Raw genomic sequence first — 17,046 nt, 5'->3', positions numbered from 1 at the left:
GGAACACCTCTGTTCACTGATTACCCTCTTTTGGGCGCCAGGTTTGGCTTCTCATATTATAATCTTTGAAGAGGGGCCTCTGACAAGGATGGATCGTGTTCCTCCGTGGAAGCCATTGAGATCTTTGTGGTCCAGTGGTGGCACTTGGATAGCTGGTCTGTCTGACCAAGACTGGAGGTGTCGGAAAACTCGGGTTACCGGGGTTACGAGGTTTCTGTTGTAGGTGGCCAGCAGTGTTTCTGGGAATTCCTGCTGGCCACGGTGGGATCTGGAGATTCTCAAAGGGTAGGTGGAGATCAGCAGGATTTGATGAGGGCCAGGTATATCCTAGCACTGGTTTAGAAAGTGCATAGAGTCTGCGAAATTCCAGGTCGAAAGGTTTGACCCCGCTGCCTTTGAAGAGTACGGCCAAGCTTCTGTGAACCTGCCAGGACAGCCAGGTGAGACTGTGACAGGGTTAAAGAGGCATCAGTGAAAGCTCACAATCAAGAGATTTAATTAAAGGTCAAGTGACTATCAAGTTTCTGCATCACTAGCAAATGATAGCAATTGATATAAAAGCATTGGATCGACCTAAGGCCCTGTCTACACCTGGTATTAAGAAGCTTTTTGGTCAATCGGATGTGGAAGACACTAAATGCAGGTGTAAATGGGGTCTAAAACATTTTGAGCTTGTCCACAGAGGTAGTTGAAAATTAGGTATTAGGTCAGATTGCTTTTATAGCGTAAATGCTGATGTGGTCGAATGCGTTTCGAACAGCCATAAAAGGCCGCCTACTGACTTAATGCATAATAAATATGATAAAAATCTCCAGACGGGATTTAAACTGTCGGCTGGAGACTCAAGTTTGGTTTAAAGACGAAAAACATATCGAGCACAATTTTCTCTCACCATTCCTGATTTCTAACAGCGCTCACCATGTTCGGCTGGTCTTGCGGCTGTTTTTCTGTCATCTTTGGTCGCTTTCGTATGTATATTGCATGAGCTTATTTTGTCCATCGAAAGATCAGAACAATCCCATGCATTTACCCACCCATAGACCCTCCCCTTGAAGATATCAGGACAGAAGTGGACAAAAGAGATGGAACGGATTAAAACACCTGGTGTAAACGGGAATGTGTCTCCCTCGGCTACCTACTTGTGATCCGATCGACCAAAACGCATTTTAATTCAAGGTATAAGCAGGGCCCAAGTTGCAGTGTGGTTACATGCTACAATGGCAGATGTTGTGAGTGTTTGAAATATGTCAGAAAACAGCATTATTTTTACAATTGTGTTTGAAGCTGCTTGTGGTGCAGAAATGGACCACGTCTGGTTGTAAATCTAAATGCTGTGATTGGAAAGTAAAGAGCAGCTACTCAAAAGAAAAAAACAAATATCTATATTTTAGCAGAATTTTAGCTTAAAATTTATATGAATGTATAAGTGCAAGTGTGTATGCTACGACTGACTGGTCACTATAAGTTTGCTCATAATTTTATTTCACAATTTTTTAGATAGATATGTTAATTCTCTTGAACCTTTTTTTTTAACTGACAAAAATACAAAGAAGATTTCCTTTTTTTTTTCACTGACCAACATAATTTTATTTGTAAATATAAACGAATTTTGATGACTGTCACACTTACACTCCAAAAAATCAAGTTGGGACAGAGGCTAAATAAAAGTGAAAAGACTATATAATATCCAAGTTGAACTGTTTTTAAAACAGTCCACAATTAGCAGGTGAATTGGTAATAGCTGAGGGAATCGTGTTTGGGTGTAAAAGAGCTTCCCAGTCTTTGCAAGCAAAGATGGGTTATGGCTCAGCACTTTGTGCCAAATTACACAAGAGAATTGCCAAACAATTCAAAAATCACATTTCTCAATGCAAGATTGCTAGCATTCATGATATTGTGAAAAGATTCAGGGAATCCAGAGAAATCTCAGTCAGTGTTGGGCAAGGCACATTCAAGACCTCTGTTGAATGTGCCTGACCTTCGAGCCCTCAAATGGCACTGCATGAGAAACCGTCATGCTACTCTCTTAAATACAGCCACGTGGGCTCAGGAGTACTTTAGAAAACCATTTTCACTTAACACTGTCTGACGCTGCATCAAGAAATGCAACTTGAATCTCTGTTACGCAAAGAGAAAGCCATACATCTGTTCAATGCAGAGATGCTGCCAAGTTCTCTGGGCCCGAGCTCATCTCAGATGGTCTAAACGACTGTTGTGGTCAGATGAGTCCACATTTCACAATGTTTTTGGAAAAAAACACATCAAGTTCTCAGTCCCAAAGACAAAAGGGACCATCAAGACTTTCATCAGCAACCGGAGCAAAAGCAAACATGGTTTGAGGGTGCATCAGTACAGCCGCAAACAGCATGGGTGACTTGCATGTGTATGAAGGTACCATTGACATCACATGGAGGCATATATTGGGATTGTACAGAGACTGCCATCAAGATGACATCTTTCCTGGGAAGCAAGACAATGCCAGGCCTCATTCTGCACATTCTAAAACGGTGGTTTCTAGACTGTACAGTGGATGTGCTTGACTGCCTGCCTGCAGTCCAGATCTGTCTCCTTTACTGAAAATGTACGGCCCATCATGAAAAGGAGAATCAGACAATGACGACCACAGACCGTTGAGCAGATGTCTTAGATCAAGTGAGATTGGGTAAAAATTCCACTTGCAAAACTGCAACAATTAGTATCCTCAATTCCCAAGTGATTAAAAAGTTGGTGATGTGGCACAGTGGAACACTTGCCTCTGTCCCAACGTTTTTGGAGTGTGTTGCAGCCATCAAAATCAAAATTTGAGTATATTTACAAAATACAATAAGGTTGTTCAGTGAAAGAAATTGGAAATCTTTTCTTTGTACTTGAAGAATGTAAAATTTCAGTACTGAGTAATATGTTTATGTTCAGATGGTACCTGTACGAGCCGACCAGCACTTTTGTGCAGTCCACAATGATGAACTTCTCTTTCATCTGTCCAGTGAACTTTCTGCCCGATTTGGCACAATATGTCTCACCTTGAACACTACGAATGGACATTCTCTGTAAGAAGAAATTCAGACAAAGAGTGTTAAGCACACTGGATATAAATATAATGAAGTCATCCACTTGTTTCTTTTCATGATAAAGCAGAACTGACAGAAATGTTGCATATATTTTTAAATAACAACATTTACATTGGCATATCCACAAGCAAAAACTGCTAAATACCTTTAATGTAAATATAAGGTCTCTGACTAGAATAGAATAACTTACAGCAAGGTGTGACTTGTTGATTTTTACATTTTCACACATGTCCTGAAACAGCTGTAAATTGGTGTGGTCCAGAAGGAGATAGACGTACACATTGCGCTTTCTTGTCGCCTCCAGTATGTCACAGAAAATCTCCACATCGCTGAATGTGTCCATAACTATCGCCAAAACCTGTGATGAGTGTAATTTAAAGAGCAAATGGTACATTGCAATAGTGTGTTTTCAGATTGTTGCATATTAAAAATGTCAGGCACCTTCCAAAAATATAACACTGGCCTGAATTCAACAAATTAAAAGAGGTGCTTAAGCTTAAGAAAATGTTAATGTTAGCTACAGAACTTCAATGGTTAAAACAACAGAATAATAAGAAAAAAAATCCCCAATTTTTGTTATCAAAACATGGGACAAATACATTTTAAAAGTCTTATTTGTGTTCATTGTGCAATTTTCTACCAATAAACCATAATCAAGATTAGACATTCATAATTTATAATACATTTATTAAAGGGTTAGTTCACCCAAAAATGACAAATTGTGTTATTTACTCACCCTCATGTCATTCCAAACCTGTAAGACTTTTGTTCATCTTCATTCATCACTAATACACTAAAAGTGCTGTGTAATTGCAGTGTGAATCTTCCTTGCGTCACAAAATTTACATTTGAAACAATAATGGCAGTATACAATCCAAAAATGTCACTATCAAATGACAGGTTCTTACTGTAGTTGCTTGCCTGATGAGTTCCCGCAACAAGTCTTTCATGGAAGAGGATTTCACAGACTGGAAGAACACTTCCACACTAGGAATCCCTTGCAGATGGTAACTCCAGTCAGCCACCGGCCAGCCGTAGTCAAGAACTGGAGGCTCACTCTCTGTGGCTGCCGGAAAGTATGTCTCAGAAGAAACTGATAGAGAACTAGACACCTCTTCATCCCTGTCGTCCTCTTCGTCATCATTGAGAGGCTTTTTAATGTTGTTTAAGATGTACATTTTCTCCTCCGCAGACAGGAAGTTTGCTTCATTCTCTTTGATCAGCACTTCCTGGTATCCACCAAGCCCTTTGTCCAGGAGAGCATCCATAGCCAGTCGTGTGCTTTCATTGTGACTCAGATCCACTGGAGACACCTGAGTGTTTGGGTTTCTCATCTCCTGAACTCTTCTTCTCATTTTTCCCATCAGCTTCAGCTTCAGGTAGCACTGCACAGACAATCCATTACTTTCAAGGTTCATGTTGATCGCAAACGAATCCTCAACTGGCTGGTGACTAGTTGACTCTACTTTTTAGTCATCATTCGTGCTTCACAAAGCTAAACGTTTATCCATTCAGGTGATCCTCAGGGTGATCATCAAATGTTCACAAATTATCCTGCGAGATATTCATGCACTGTGCGTCTTTTCATCAGCATTGCAGGCATTTCACGGCACAATGAGCATTTCTGAACCAATTTGTCATGTATTCATGATCGCTGAGTTTAAATGTGAACGTTAGTGCTGCCCTAAGGCTCTGTGGAAAGTAGTTTGTGGCTCCTCCTCAGATAAGAGCAAGTAGCCGTGTTCACAGACAGACTCACCCGCAGGCTTCGGTGGGTGGGGTCGTGTGGTTAACAGGTGAGGTGTTGAGTGAATAATGAGACAGAAGTTCTCATGTTTTCCATCACGAAAATGAAATGGCATGAGTGACAGGGATGGAGATACGGCTGTCAGATTCACTTCACCCATGCTTCACTAGAGGAACTAATCGACCTGTTCTTGTTTTCTTGACTCAACTTGCTTAATGTAAGTGCGTAATGGTTTTGTAGAAAATTCACTTTTGGTTATTTGGTCATTTAAAAAGTCATTCTAAACCCCAAGTATAAAACTTAAGCATACATTTTCCCACACCATTTGCGCTACATACATAAATGGCACCTCTCACCATGTTGCTTATTGGAGAAAGAGGCATTATTATTTATGATCAGATTTGTGGTTGAAATAAAATAAAATAAAATGTAAAATAGGCAAAAGAAACCCAAGACATATCTACAGAACAGAATATCACAAGAGACAGGTTTTACGCAGGCTTTTACATGGGTTTTTACATTTTACAAGTTTTATAAACATGACATTTTTCAACCAAAATCATAAATGGGGAAGAAAAAAATCCCATGCACTACCATAGCTTGCAAAAATGTACAATATTTACAGCATCGCCTAATTGCAGTAAAAAGTGTACGATTTTGCGAATCTGGTAGTGCGCAGGATTTTGTCCCAAAAAATTATATAAATGAGTAAATGTAAATATATATATTTTAAATATATGCCTAAACAAAAGAATTTAGGAAAATATGATTAGCCTGAAAAATAAAAAAGTGAAAATAATAATAACAGCACAGGCAAAAAACACTTTAGTTGCATCTGACTAGGGTGGTTTTCATTTAGCGTTGAAAATATGTTTGGAGAGTAATGAGTAGTTAAACAAACAGAAAAACCTTCCAAATAAAAGGGAATATAGTTCTTTTTTAATCTTTAATTTCTAAAAAAAATTATTATTTACATAGATTTGCAAGAATCCGATCTTTTCCAGAAAACATCTCCATCCAGTTGCTTTGATACATATCTGGCAAGAGCGACTTTCTTATGACTTGGAAAGGCTGAATTCAATGTCTCTTTTAGCTTCGGTAAGTCCAAGGTTTCTGGATGGTGAGCAGACACTAAAAACAAGCTCTGCTGGAGACCCAGTTTACCCAAGACTACCTCACTCCATTGCCTCACCTCCACGACAGACTTTTCCTCAATCAAGTCCGCCATGGAAACCACCAGGTAACACTCTTTCCCCAGGGAGGACGCTTGCTGCAACAACTGTATGGCTCCCAATCTAAGCCTTGAAGAAGACACCAGTATGTATACATCACACAAACCAAGCACAGATGCTACTTGTTGAGCTTTAGAAGAGCTGGACGCAGATGACAGGCTTTCAAGATCACTTATTTTTCCAAGCCCAGGAAGGTCCCAAAGACGGACGTTGGGGGACTCAGGGTAGGGATACTCCACAGCCTCTTTGGTGATTTCAATGACACCGGTTGAGGAAGCTCGTTCATCACCGTTCTCCAGGCCCAAGAGGGCATTGACCAGGCTGGAGCTACCACAGCCCGTCTCACCCAGCACACCGATATCCAGGCGGAAGTCATCGAGAGCTGCAAGGATTGCCTGAAGCTTGGAGGGATTGTCTGTAAGATCTCTCAGCTGTGAGAGCTTGGAGATCTGATCAAGATCATCCTGGTTTATCTTCCTGTACTTCAAAGCAGTAGAAGCTATAAACCTGAAAAGCAAATGTAGTGAATTTGTTAGATAAGTGACATGTGAAGGCCAAGAATGGTAACCCATACTCGGAATTTGTCCTCTGCATTTAACCCATCCAAGTTAGTGCACACATATTAGCAGCAGTGAGTAGTGAACACACACACACACACACACACACTACAAACCGTGGACACACACACCCAGAGCAGTCGTCAGCAATTTTTGCTGTGGCGCCTGGGGAGCGATTGGGCGTTAGGTGCCTTGCTTAAGTCGTTTTCTGTCGGTATTGCGAATCGAACCTGCAACTTTCGGTTTACCAGTCTGACTCTCTAACCATTAGGCTAAAACTAAATGTAGACACAGAATTTGTTAGATAAACATAAATATTCATGAACAAAGAAATTGTCATGCTAGTTCAGGCTGTCTGATGCCAGTTAGAGCTTGTTTACAACAAAAGTAAACTAGTGGACCAACACAGATTTCCTAATGAAGCTGGTCGAGCGAGGTAACTATCAAATTAAAGAAGTTAACCAGCCTAGTAAGGACACAAGCACACCAGCAGCCCATGTTTGAGATGCATGTCCTGATTTTTCTTTTCTTTTTTCTTTTTCTTTATTTATAAAACACTTTTAACACAACTCATGGCTGACCTAAAGTGCTGTACAATGCAACTAAAATCTGAGAAATACAAAAGAACACAAAACAACACATGAAAAAAATGGTTGAAAGCTATTGATAATAGGTGCTTTAACTATTTTAACTTTTTAGGTGAAGAAGTTCTAACCGAAATTGGAAAATTATTCCATAGACTAAGACATGGAACAACAGTGAAGGCTCGATCACCTCTGAAGTGAAGCCTAGTTCTAGGAACGGAAAGGAGACCAAGATTACAGGATCTCAAGGACCTATTTGGGTTATGGATGGAAAGATAAGACAGTGCTTGATTATGTAGAGATTTCAAAACAAAGATAAGCAAAAAAAAACAATTCTAAATTAATTGGTAGCTAATTTAGCAAGATGAGAATGAGCGAAATGTGATCAGCCTTCATCTGCCAGCAGCGTTTTGAACCATCTGTAGACACAAAGATGCCATCTGAACGTTGCAGTTGCTGGTCAGTTTGTGTTTAAGTGTAAGCTTTTGACCAACGTTGTTCACTTTTGATGTCATTTCTAGCGAGAAATTACTATTGTAGTAATTAAATATTCGCTTAGTTATCACCAAAGCTCTCTTTATTTTGCTGTAGATCATTAAATAGTTACCCAAAATCAGTTTCGTGAGGTACCTTCATGCACAAACGCTGCTTGCAAAATCATTGTCTTATAGGGCAGCGAGGCAAAAGGCACAGCCTCAAGTTTCGGACGCAGCCGTTGTGTCCTCGGCTCTGGAGATTGCATTTGTCAGGCGCATTTGCATTGAGGTTTCATTTTAAACAGGTAATTATTTTAAAATTGACTGTCGTTTTTTGTGATGTGTAAATTACTGTCATTTATTTCTTACTTTGAAATGTAATGGTTGCTTTTCTGAAATGAGGCACCAGGACCTCTACTAGAAATTTTCAGGTGTATTGAAGCAGGGAAGGACATCGGCCTTTCAGGAGCAGAACTGGACAACCCCTGGGTTAGGTTATTGTTAGGTTTGGATTAGAGGTAGGGATTGGGTTATAATACATTTTTTTTACAGGATTATTGTTCCAGAACTAACAGAACATCATTGTTTCTAGAACAACATTCCGGACAACCAATTATATTTTACGGTTAGGTTTAGGGCTAATGTTACAGTACGCCATTTTTATCATCCTATCTTTAACCTCTAGTTTAAGGGTCGGGTTATGGATAGGTTTGTATTCGAATCTATCTTTTTGACAGGATTTTTGTTCCTGGACCAACAAAACATATTGAAAATCAATTTGTGTCACATGACAACATCAAACATTTCAAAACACAAGGAAGTTGACTTACTGTGTGTCATCAGTCAACAATTTAGGAACCTGAAATTCCTTTGTAATCGCCACCAGAAACTGACTAAAAGCTTTCTTCCGAAGTTCAGGCAGGGCTTCAGCAAGCACCCCGGCAATATCCTTCATCTTCACTAATTCTGGATCTTGGGAGGCGTCAGAAGGACTCTGGCTATCTGTTGAATCAGCCATCTCTCCAAATGCATCTTTCCTTCTCTTCTGCAACTCCAGGTTGCGAGCTCTCATTCGTTCCCAGGCGCAGGTCATGCACGGCCCTGTAGGCTTCTCCTCAAGTACGTCCCAGTCCTGCTCAGCTTGAACCAGAAAAAGAGACTGATGTCTGTCATGCAATTCCATTTTGAGCCACATGTGGTCCTCCTTGTGCCGTTTTGTAGTGAGAACCACCAGAACATCGTAGCATGTGGAGTCATGCTGCTGGTTGGTCTGCTTAATAATGGAATTTGAAGTTGGATGGCCCTGCACGGTCCATACACGAACATTTGGTATTTGATGGTGTAAAATCACAGAGTCGAAATCAGGATTGCCACTCCCAATATATTCTGTATGCTCCGATATCCGTACATGTTTCCCCATGCTGCTCTGGTGGTTAGTGTTTAACTTAGACTTTATACTATGTTCCTCATCTACACTTTCATCTTCTTCTCTGTCTTCATCTGCTTTTTCCTCATCTGTTTCTTCTTCCTCTTCATCATCAGTATCCCATTCCTCCTCTTCAATTTCCTCATCCTCCCCACAGATTGCAGAAACCAGCTGAGCGTTTGCCTCCTGGGTTCCTCCGGTCACAGCTATATCTAAAGGGAAACGCTCAAACAGTCGTAGAGCCGCCACCAGTCTATTTTCGAATCCAGGTGCCCTGAAGGAAAACCTCCATGGGGCAAGCAAAGATTTCACTTTTTCATTTGAAAGTTTCTCTTCCATCTTCAATTTTACCCTGAAAAAAAAAAAAAAATTCATAATTAGCTTACATTAGCTACACGTTGTACCTACTGCTAACACCGATGGTATACAGGCCTAATGAATGAATTTGACAAATAGTTTCACAAATAAAATATGGTCAACAGAACATAATACAGTATTCAACTCTCACCTGGTCTCGAACAATAAAAGAGCTGCAAAAGCGCGTCCTCAGACCTTAAGTCCTCATGGATGAGTGTGTTTGCAGGACAGTCAGCAGTGCTAAAGTCAACACTTTGTTTGACAAGGTTTCAAGGCGACATTGTAAACAGTTCTCAGGGCGTATAAGTTTGCTAAAGCATCTTGGCATACTTAACTCTAATTAACCCATTTATTCCCAAAGTTTCTCCAGATAAGTTTTAGAAATTCTGACTGATTTTTCAGTTTAAAACCTAACATTTACAGACCAAAGTTTCAGGAGAGGTAGAATTCCCAACCCCACCACAGAATTTCAAGTCTTTAAAACTCTAAACATTATATGTCACCCTTAAAACTAATTGTTTACTCGATTTTTTTTTGTGGAAAATGTGAGTGATGCTTGTCCATGCAAATGTCGCCACACCATTATGCTAATGTTTTAACTGTTTTTTAAAGCATATTCCTAAAAAAGTATTTTGAGCATTTTAGCACATTGTTGTTGTGCCGTAGGTGCCAGATGTACTGTAGGTGTTTTGAGTGCTTCAGTATATTGCTATGACGTTCTAGACGGTTGCTTATTGGTCTAAGTCAAACAAAACCATTATCAAATATTCATCATGCTTTGGTCCATTTGATATCTTGAGTTTGTTCAATGCTAAGTATGAGACATATTTACAGTGATGCTTAGTCAGTATTATTAATAAAATGAAAAATATTGTGGCATTTACAGTATGAATGCATATTATGCTGATGTGGTGTGAGGGGTGGGAGTATCCAGCAGGGGTCAGCATTTTCTTCCTGTGCACAAAGGCAACTTGTAATGTAAATTTAGATCTAATACAAAAATAGCACTCCAAGGTACACAAAGTAGGATTTTAATTAAAAAAACTTTTATACATTGTAAAATAAATATATATATATATATATATATATATATATATATATATATATATATATATATATATATATATATATATATATATATATATATATATATATATTTATTTTTTATCCAGGTCAGTATGTGGATTTTATCTCTACAGGCTTTTAAATTTAAATCCTACTTTGATGGCTTAGACTATTATTTTTGTATTCAATTAAATGTCCTTTATCCAAAGTGTACCAAAGTACCACTATTTACATGCTTTGTTCATATGTAAATTTAGATTTTTTTTGGAAGTAGAAACTCCCTAGATTATTTTTTTGGAATAACTGAAAGTACTTGGTGATGAAAACACAGGGAGTGACGTTGCCCATCCCATCTCATGAGGATTGTACAACAGATGACAAATAGGTTTGACGTCATGAACGTGTCCACAAAAATCAGTGAAGCGAATACTAGCAGGTAGAGGGAAAGCAGGTGCAATCTCAGACTGGAACAGGTGGGTCCCTGAGCAGCTACTTATTTCTATTTGCTTATTTTTACTGGAATATTACTTTTTTCTTTCTTTCTTTCTTTTTTACTAGCTTTTGCTTATATGTTTGTTTTGGATTATTTTATTATCAGTTATATAGTGCATAATTAGTGTTTAAGAACTGTCTTAAAATGAACACATTTCACAAAGCTAAAAATAAATCTAAATGTTGCATTTTTACAGTATGTATTAGTTTAGACAAAAGAATGAAAAGGCTTTTTAGACATGTATCATGTATATGCCATGGTATTCTTGGAAGTACCATGAAAATAGCAGGGTATAAATTAATATGTTATTGCAATTGGTATTTGATACATCACAAAATAGCCAACTTAGTTTCATAAAGTTATAGTCTCTAGAAATACTTTCTAACTAGAAGTAGAACTAGAATCTAAATAGACATTTAAATTCACCTAATATTCCCAGGCTTTTTTCCATGATCAAGAGAAGAGAAATTTTTTTTGGCATATATGTTCAGGATATTAAATAGGGACAGTGGTAAATGTTTAACCCCAACTCAGTCACAACAGATCAGGTTTTTACCTTATAAATAATCTCAAGTCTTTTCCTTGTGCTGGATGTCCATCCTGACCATTATTTTATTTTTCTTCAGGAGAGAAATAGAGAAACACTACAGCCATGGGATCAGGAGTCTTGAAATGTTTGATGATTGCAGTCATTATCTTGAATGCAATTGCTGCTGTAAGTCTGAAATAAAATAATAAAAAGAGATGTTTATGTTGTAAAATATCTTGTTCCCCATACTTTTAAGTATTTTCCTCTTCAGGCAGCTGGACTGGCATTATTTGCAGTGGCCATTTGGGTAGCAGTGGATGGGTATAAGCTCTACCCCATATCTAGTGTCTCAGGAAAAGATGACATCTTTGCTGCAGCCTGGATTGCCATTTTTACCGGGTTTGCTTTTTTCCTCACATGCATCTTTGGCATCTTCGCTGCCCTGAAAAGGAGCCGTGCACTCCTGATGGTGGTAGGTTTTTAACAGAAGTCATTGAAAAAGACAGCAATCCTACCATCTTACACAAGAGATTAATCACTATTATTCAATATCACCTTCAGTGAGACATATTTAGAAGGAATGAATTATTTTGATTTTTAACCAATTGACTTTCATCCTCCCACAGTACCTGATCATAATGTTCATCATCTTTTTGTTCGAATGCGCTTCCGCCATCACAGCAGTGACCAACCGAGATTATGTGAGTAGAGTCACCAGCCTCTCTGTACTGTAAAAGTAAAACAAAATAAAATCATTTACACATCTAAGATGTGGGACACTTGGACCAGGGACCTAAGGACCCAGGTTTGATTCTGGTCTGGGTCATGTCTCATTCCTGCTCTCTCTTCCTACACGCCTGTCGTTTGTACACTATCCTATAAATTACTCGAAAATCCCATTAAAAGCTTCTCATTATGTTGATCAAATGTGATAATCTTTTTAAATGGAACAACAGCAGGTTCATAAAGGAGAGAATTTTGCATTCCTTTTCTTCATTTTTAAAATCCTCTTTCCTTTATTATAGCTGGTTGGGAACAGTAACCTTGTAAAGAAACAGATGCTGCAATATTACGCAGACAGCAGCACAAAAGGGAAAGATATTACACAGACATGGAACAGAGTGATGGAACAGGTAAGCAGAACACCCTTAATGACCTCTTGACTTATCAATGAACACAACCACCTGTCAGCTCAGCTGTCAAAGGGTTGTGGCTACAACAGAAGCACATAATATTAGGGAAGGAAAATGTTCAATCTTCTTCAACTCAGACCTGATACAACATGCCTTTCTGTTGCCTGTGATAGTGGAGAAACCAGTTTTCTCCTCCCATAAACCTGAAAGAATAACTGATGGATAACATAAACAGACTCATTATACAATGGGTTGCTAGCCTCATATAAATCAATAAATCACTGAATTACAGTGATTTTACCACAAGAAAAGGAGGCTGAGGGAGTCAGGGAGTTCACTCTCAGAAAAAAGGTACAAAAGCTGTCAAAAGTTCTAATCTCAGTTCTTTCTGAGAGACAAGTTTGCAGTTCATGTCAAGTTAGGCTTACAACCAGGGTTAGATGCTTCTACATTATTGTTAATCACAGCTTAGGTTTAGGGAGGGTAGCATTAGAAGAACTACATTTTCTGACAGGAATGTTGTTCCAGGATCAACAAAATCTTACTTGTCAAAATCAGTGACTGTTTTGAACAACCATAACTGAGGTAAAGTCCTATTGCTTTAAGAAACAAAACCAATAGTGACAAAAATAAACATTTTATTTTAAACTTTTTCTTAACAACTTTTCGTGAGCAAAAAAAAAAAAAACGATGCAAATCACATTCAAACTTCGTTTCAAGTCACTTTCAAACCAAAGCATCATTCTGTTGATCAACACAGATAGATTCATATTATTAAACTGATCCATAAGTGACTGGTGTTTTTTTTTTCTACTCCTGCCTTTAGGCCCAGTGCTGTGGAGCAGACGGTCCGAAGGACTGGTTAGACTATAACTCTACCTTCAGACAGACATTTGGGACAACATACCCCTGGCCCCTCAACTGCTGCAAGAGACTGAGTAACTTTGAGGTGGAAGATCGAGAAGGCTGTATCGTTGGCAAGAGCAGCGCCATGTACACAACGGTAGCGCAATGTACACATTGCACAACAATGTGCTAATGGGAAACACCGCTAGATACCTGTAATTTGATTGTTTTGCACGTTTGGAGGAGGATTTAGAGAAGATGATGGTTCACTCTTGCTGTGTGGCCGATTGTACGGCTCGTTGGGGGGCCTGATAAAAAGTTTTCTCGAATTCCCTCCGAAAAGGATCGCGAAAAACGAAAGAAATGGTTGCGTGCAATTAGGCGATTGAACCTGGACGCTCCGAAGCCTGGATTCCTAACGTTACTGATCGAGTTTGTGAGGCTCATTTTGTTCATGGTAGGTCTAGTCTTAGTGACTACGTATTTATAGAAGATTGAATAAAATAAAAAATAATAAAACTGAGTCAAATCAACCGAGTCATATGTTTTCGCGTTCTGATTCAGGTGTCCCAAACCGCGATCCACAGCACCCAGATACCGTATTTTCCGCACTATAAGCAGAGGCGCACCATGAATGGCCTATTTTATAACTGTTTTCATATTTAGGGCGCACCGGATTATAAGGCGCATAGAATAGAAGATACTGCAGTCAAACGTTTGACTGGGTTTGCGTTATGCAGTGGTCACCAACCTTTTCAAGCCTATAAGATCACATCCAAGTCCAAATGTAAACCAAGATCTTCCACTTGCAAAAAAATATGAAAAAAAACAAGTGGCTGAGCTGTAAAACCTTGTTTATACTCGATGCGTCCGCATGAGCGCGAAGGTAATAAAAAAACTAATATCCGTCTGCTCGGGCAGATTCGGCTTAACAGCGCGCGCGCCTCCGCATCCGCAGATGCACGACTTTGAGCCGAATCTGCCCGAGCAGACGGATATTAGTACATCTCATCATCACCCAGTTTGCGCGTCTAAATCAGTTGTATGGTCTGGTGTTCAGTCTAAAACAAAACAGTTGCGTCAAGTATAAATGCCTCGTCTGTTTGGGGAGTTGCACGCACAGTCAGCGGAGATCTCATATGGGCTTTGAATAACTTCGATTTTGTCACCAATACAAATTTTGAGCTTCTCTCCAAACCTCCTCCGGTCTTCAGATGTTAAAGTGCTTATATATTGTGGATTTTGCCCGCTAACTCTCTTGAAAGTGCTCGTCGCGTCTTTACAGCCCGCAATACTGTTTGATTTGTTGCCACACAACCACTCGCGCATGCGTACAAAGATGTCAACAAAGATCCTCCTATAGGAGTTACAACTTTCATTGACAGTGGTCCTCTACTAGTGTCACAACAAAAGGAGGACTTGTTCTAATACAAATCATTTTCAAATTCAAATAATTCAAATTTAAAGGCAAATAGGTTTATAAGAGATTTAAAAAAAAATCACATTAATAATTCTGCATAATGTTGGGCTTATGTAGATTATGTCAAGATTAAGAAATGTAATGTTTTGTTTATAGAAAAAAAAATAGTTTTCCTACTGGCTCACCTATTATAAAATGTCCTATGAATCACAGGACATTTTATAATGGGTTAGCCAGCTGTGAGCAATGTGGAATGGCATCTTTATTTTCAGTACATCTGTCAGATTCTATGACAAACATTTAGGCACCTCACTTTATGTTAGGCCTAGCCTATTCAGGGGTGCCTCTATGTCAATTTTTTTTCTTTGATATTTCAGGGATGCTTCCAGTTCATTGAATCAGTGTTAAGCCGTTACACCTGGGCTGTGAGCTGGTACGGTTTCGCCGTTCTCATGTTTGTGGTAAGTCATACAGTATACCGGTAATCATTCTTTTTCTAAATGACCTCTATACATTCACACAGGACATGTTATTGTTTAAAACATCTAGATGGAACACAAGAGTCTTCAGCTGCATTTTTAAAGTTCAAACTGCTTTGAAAGTTTGACAAAAAAAAAAAAAAAAAAAGACATCACAAGATAATGAAAACCAGTCACAATCTAATGTTCAATTATGTGAGAATGAAACAAACAATATATTGACTTTAATGTCTATTGTATGATTTACCATTTATTTTTACGATTATCTTCTTTTGGGTGCTTTAATGTTGATGTATGCATTTATTGATGCAAGCTATATTATTACTATATATATTATATTTTGGATATTTATTCTGCCCTTGAGAAAAAATCAGATGCAACTTACTGGATATTCACTCTTCTAATGCACTTCTGATCTGTCCTGCAGTTTCTCACATTAGTGATCTCCATGATCTACTACATGCAGCTGGACTAATTGTACGGACTCAGCAAGACACATACATGTGCCACACAGATTCCACTCATGGCGTCACAGAAAAATACAGATGACTGCAGATTGCACATAATAAATACAAGCCAAAGTATCCTGCGGCATAATACTTCATCTAAACAAACAGAATTTTTTCCATTTTTGTTTGATCATACATGCCGTTTTATGACCTTTTATAATTTGTACATTTAAAAGTGTATTTGTCCCATAAGGGATGTTCCAGGTTCAAAACAAGTTAATCTTGATTAAAAGCATTATTTTTAATTATTCTCAATTTTTAAAAACTTTAATAGAGGAGCATCATTTCATTATGCTGGGGGGGGGGGGGGGAGGATTTCAAGTTATTTGTAAGCTACCATAAAGATTTTTTGTGTTTCTGTAATAAGTAACTGATTCAAATACATCATTGTTTTCCATTTAATTAATGAGTAGTTATTATGAGATCATTTTAAACCTTTATTAACAATATTGTTAGTTAACGGTTTTATTAGTTAACATGAACTTCAGTAATAATGAACTCTACTTCTACAGCACTTATTAATATTTGTTAATTTCACAATTTACTTGTTAACATTAATGCACTATGAACTTACACGAACAAAACAAATATTTGTATTAACTAAAGATGAAGAAATACTGTAACATACTGTATCATAGTTAGTTCATGTTAGTTAATACATTAACTAAAATTAAAGTTAAATGAAAACTTGTTGTAAAGTGTTACCTATTGATCAAACGGGTTCTTCAAATGACTGTATGAATTAATCCATTTCCCTTTATGCCACAGTCTACACTTATATTTTTTTCAACATAATATTTAATATAAAATTTGCTTTAAAATGTCTATAGACCAATGAATAGGACATTGTTTTGTATGATACTTTACAGCACATCTGTTTTTAAAACATACATAATGTTTCTGTTTATCAAATAAACATGTACTGTAACTGAGCTGGTGACTCTTCGTCTATCATTCACTGTCTGTGGTTGGAAAAAGGCAAATGATCGCAGCAAAAATGCTCACAGGTTGCATGCAGGTACATGCCCTAAGAAATAAACCATCCTTAAGAAAGCAAGAATGAAAAGACAACAAAAGCCTGGCAGCTCTCCACACCCTGAACCACCCAAACCGTTATTGCTCAGG

General features: G+C 38.2%; 2 protein-coding genes across 2 annotated transcripts; one reads left to right on the top strand and one right to left on the bottom strand.

The window, feature by feature from the left end:
* Positions 1–13: 13 nt before the first annotated feature.
* On the bottom strand, positions 14–4,486 carry fam83a (family with sequence similarity 83 member A; the record flags this gene model as incomplete). Its single annotated transcript, XM_081388034.1, has 4 exons — positions 14–446; positions 2,921–3,045; positions 3,259–3,426; positions 3,977–4,486. 4 exons carry the CDS (start codon positions 4,484–4,486, stop codon positions 14–16), a joined length of 1,236 nt encoding a protein of 411 aa, XP_081244160.1.
* Positions 4,487–10,938: 6,452 nt separating this feature from the next.
* upk1a (uroplakin 1a) lies at positions 10,939–16,194 on the top strand. Its single transcript, XM_081388612.1, has 8 exons — positions 10,939–10,985; positions 11,632–11,720; positions 11,806–12,006; positions 12,161–12,235; positions 12,560–12,667; positions 13,494–13,670; positions 15,311–15,394; positions 15,840–16,194. Exons 2-8 carry the CDS (start codon positions 11,658–11,660, stop codon positions 15,885–15,887), a joined length of 756 nt encoding a protein of 251 aa, XP_081244738.1. The 5' UTR covers positions 10,939–10,985; positions 11,632–11,657; the 3' UTR covers positions 15,888–16,194.
* Positions 16,195–17,046: the final 852 nt, after the last annotated feature.

The sequence above is a fragment of the Scardinius erythrophthalmus genome (assembly GCF_964197995.2).
Source record: "Scardinius erythrophthalmus genome assembly, chromosome: 16".
NCBI lineage: Eukaryota > Metazoa > Chordata > Actinopteri > Cypriniformes > Leuciscidae > Scardinius > Scardinius erythrophthalmus.
This window is presented reverse-complemented; position numbering and strand designations above follow the sequence as displayed.

Coding starts and splice junctions, on each gene's coding strand:
- upk1a (XM_081388612.1), top strand. CDS start 11,658: ATGGGATCAGGAGTCTTGAAATGTTTGATGATTGCAGTCATTATCTTG. Junction 12,668..13,493: donor GGAACAGAGTGATGGAACAG/GTAAGCAGAACA, acceptor TCCTGCCTTTAG/GCCCAGTGCTGTGGAGCAGA. Junction 13,671..15,310: donor GCAGCGCCATGTACACAACG/GTAGCGCAATGT, acceptor TTGATATTTCAG/GGATGCTTCCAGTTCATTGA.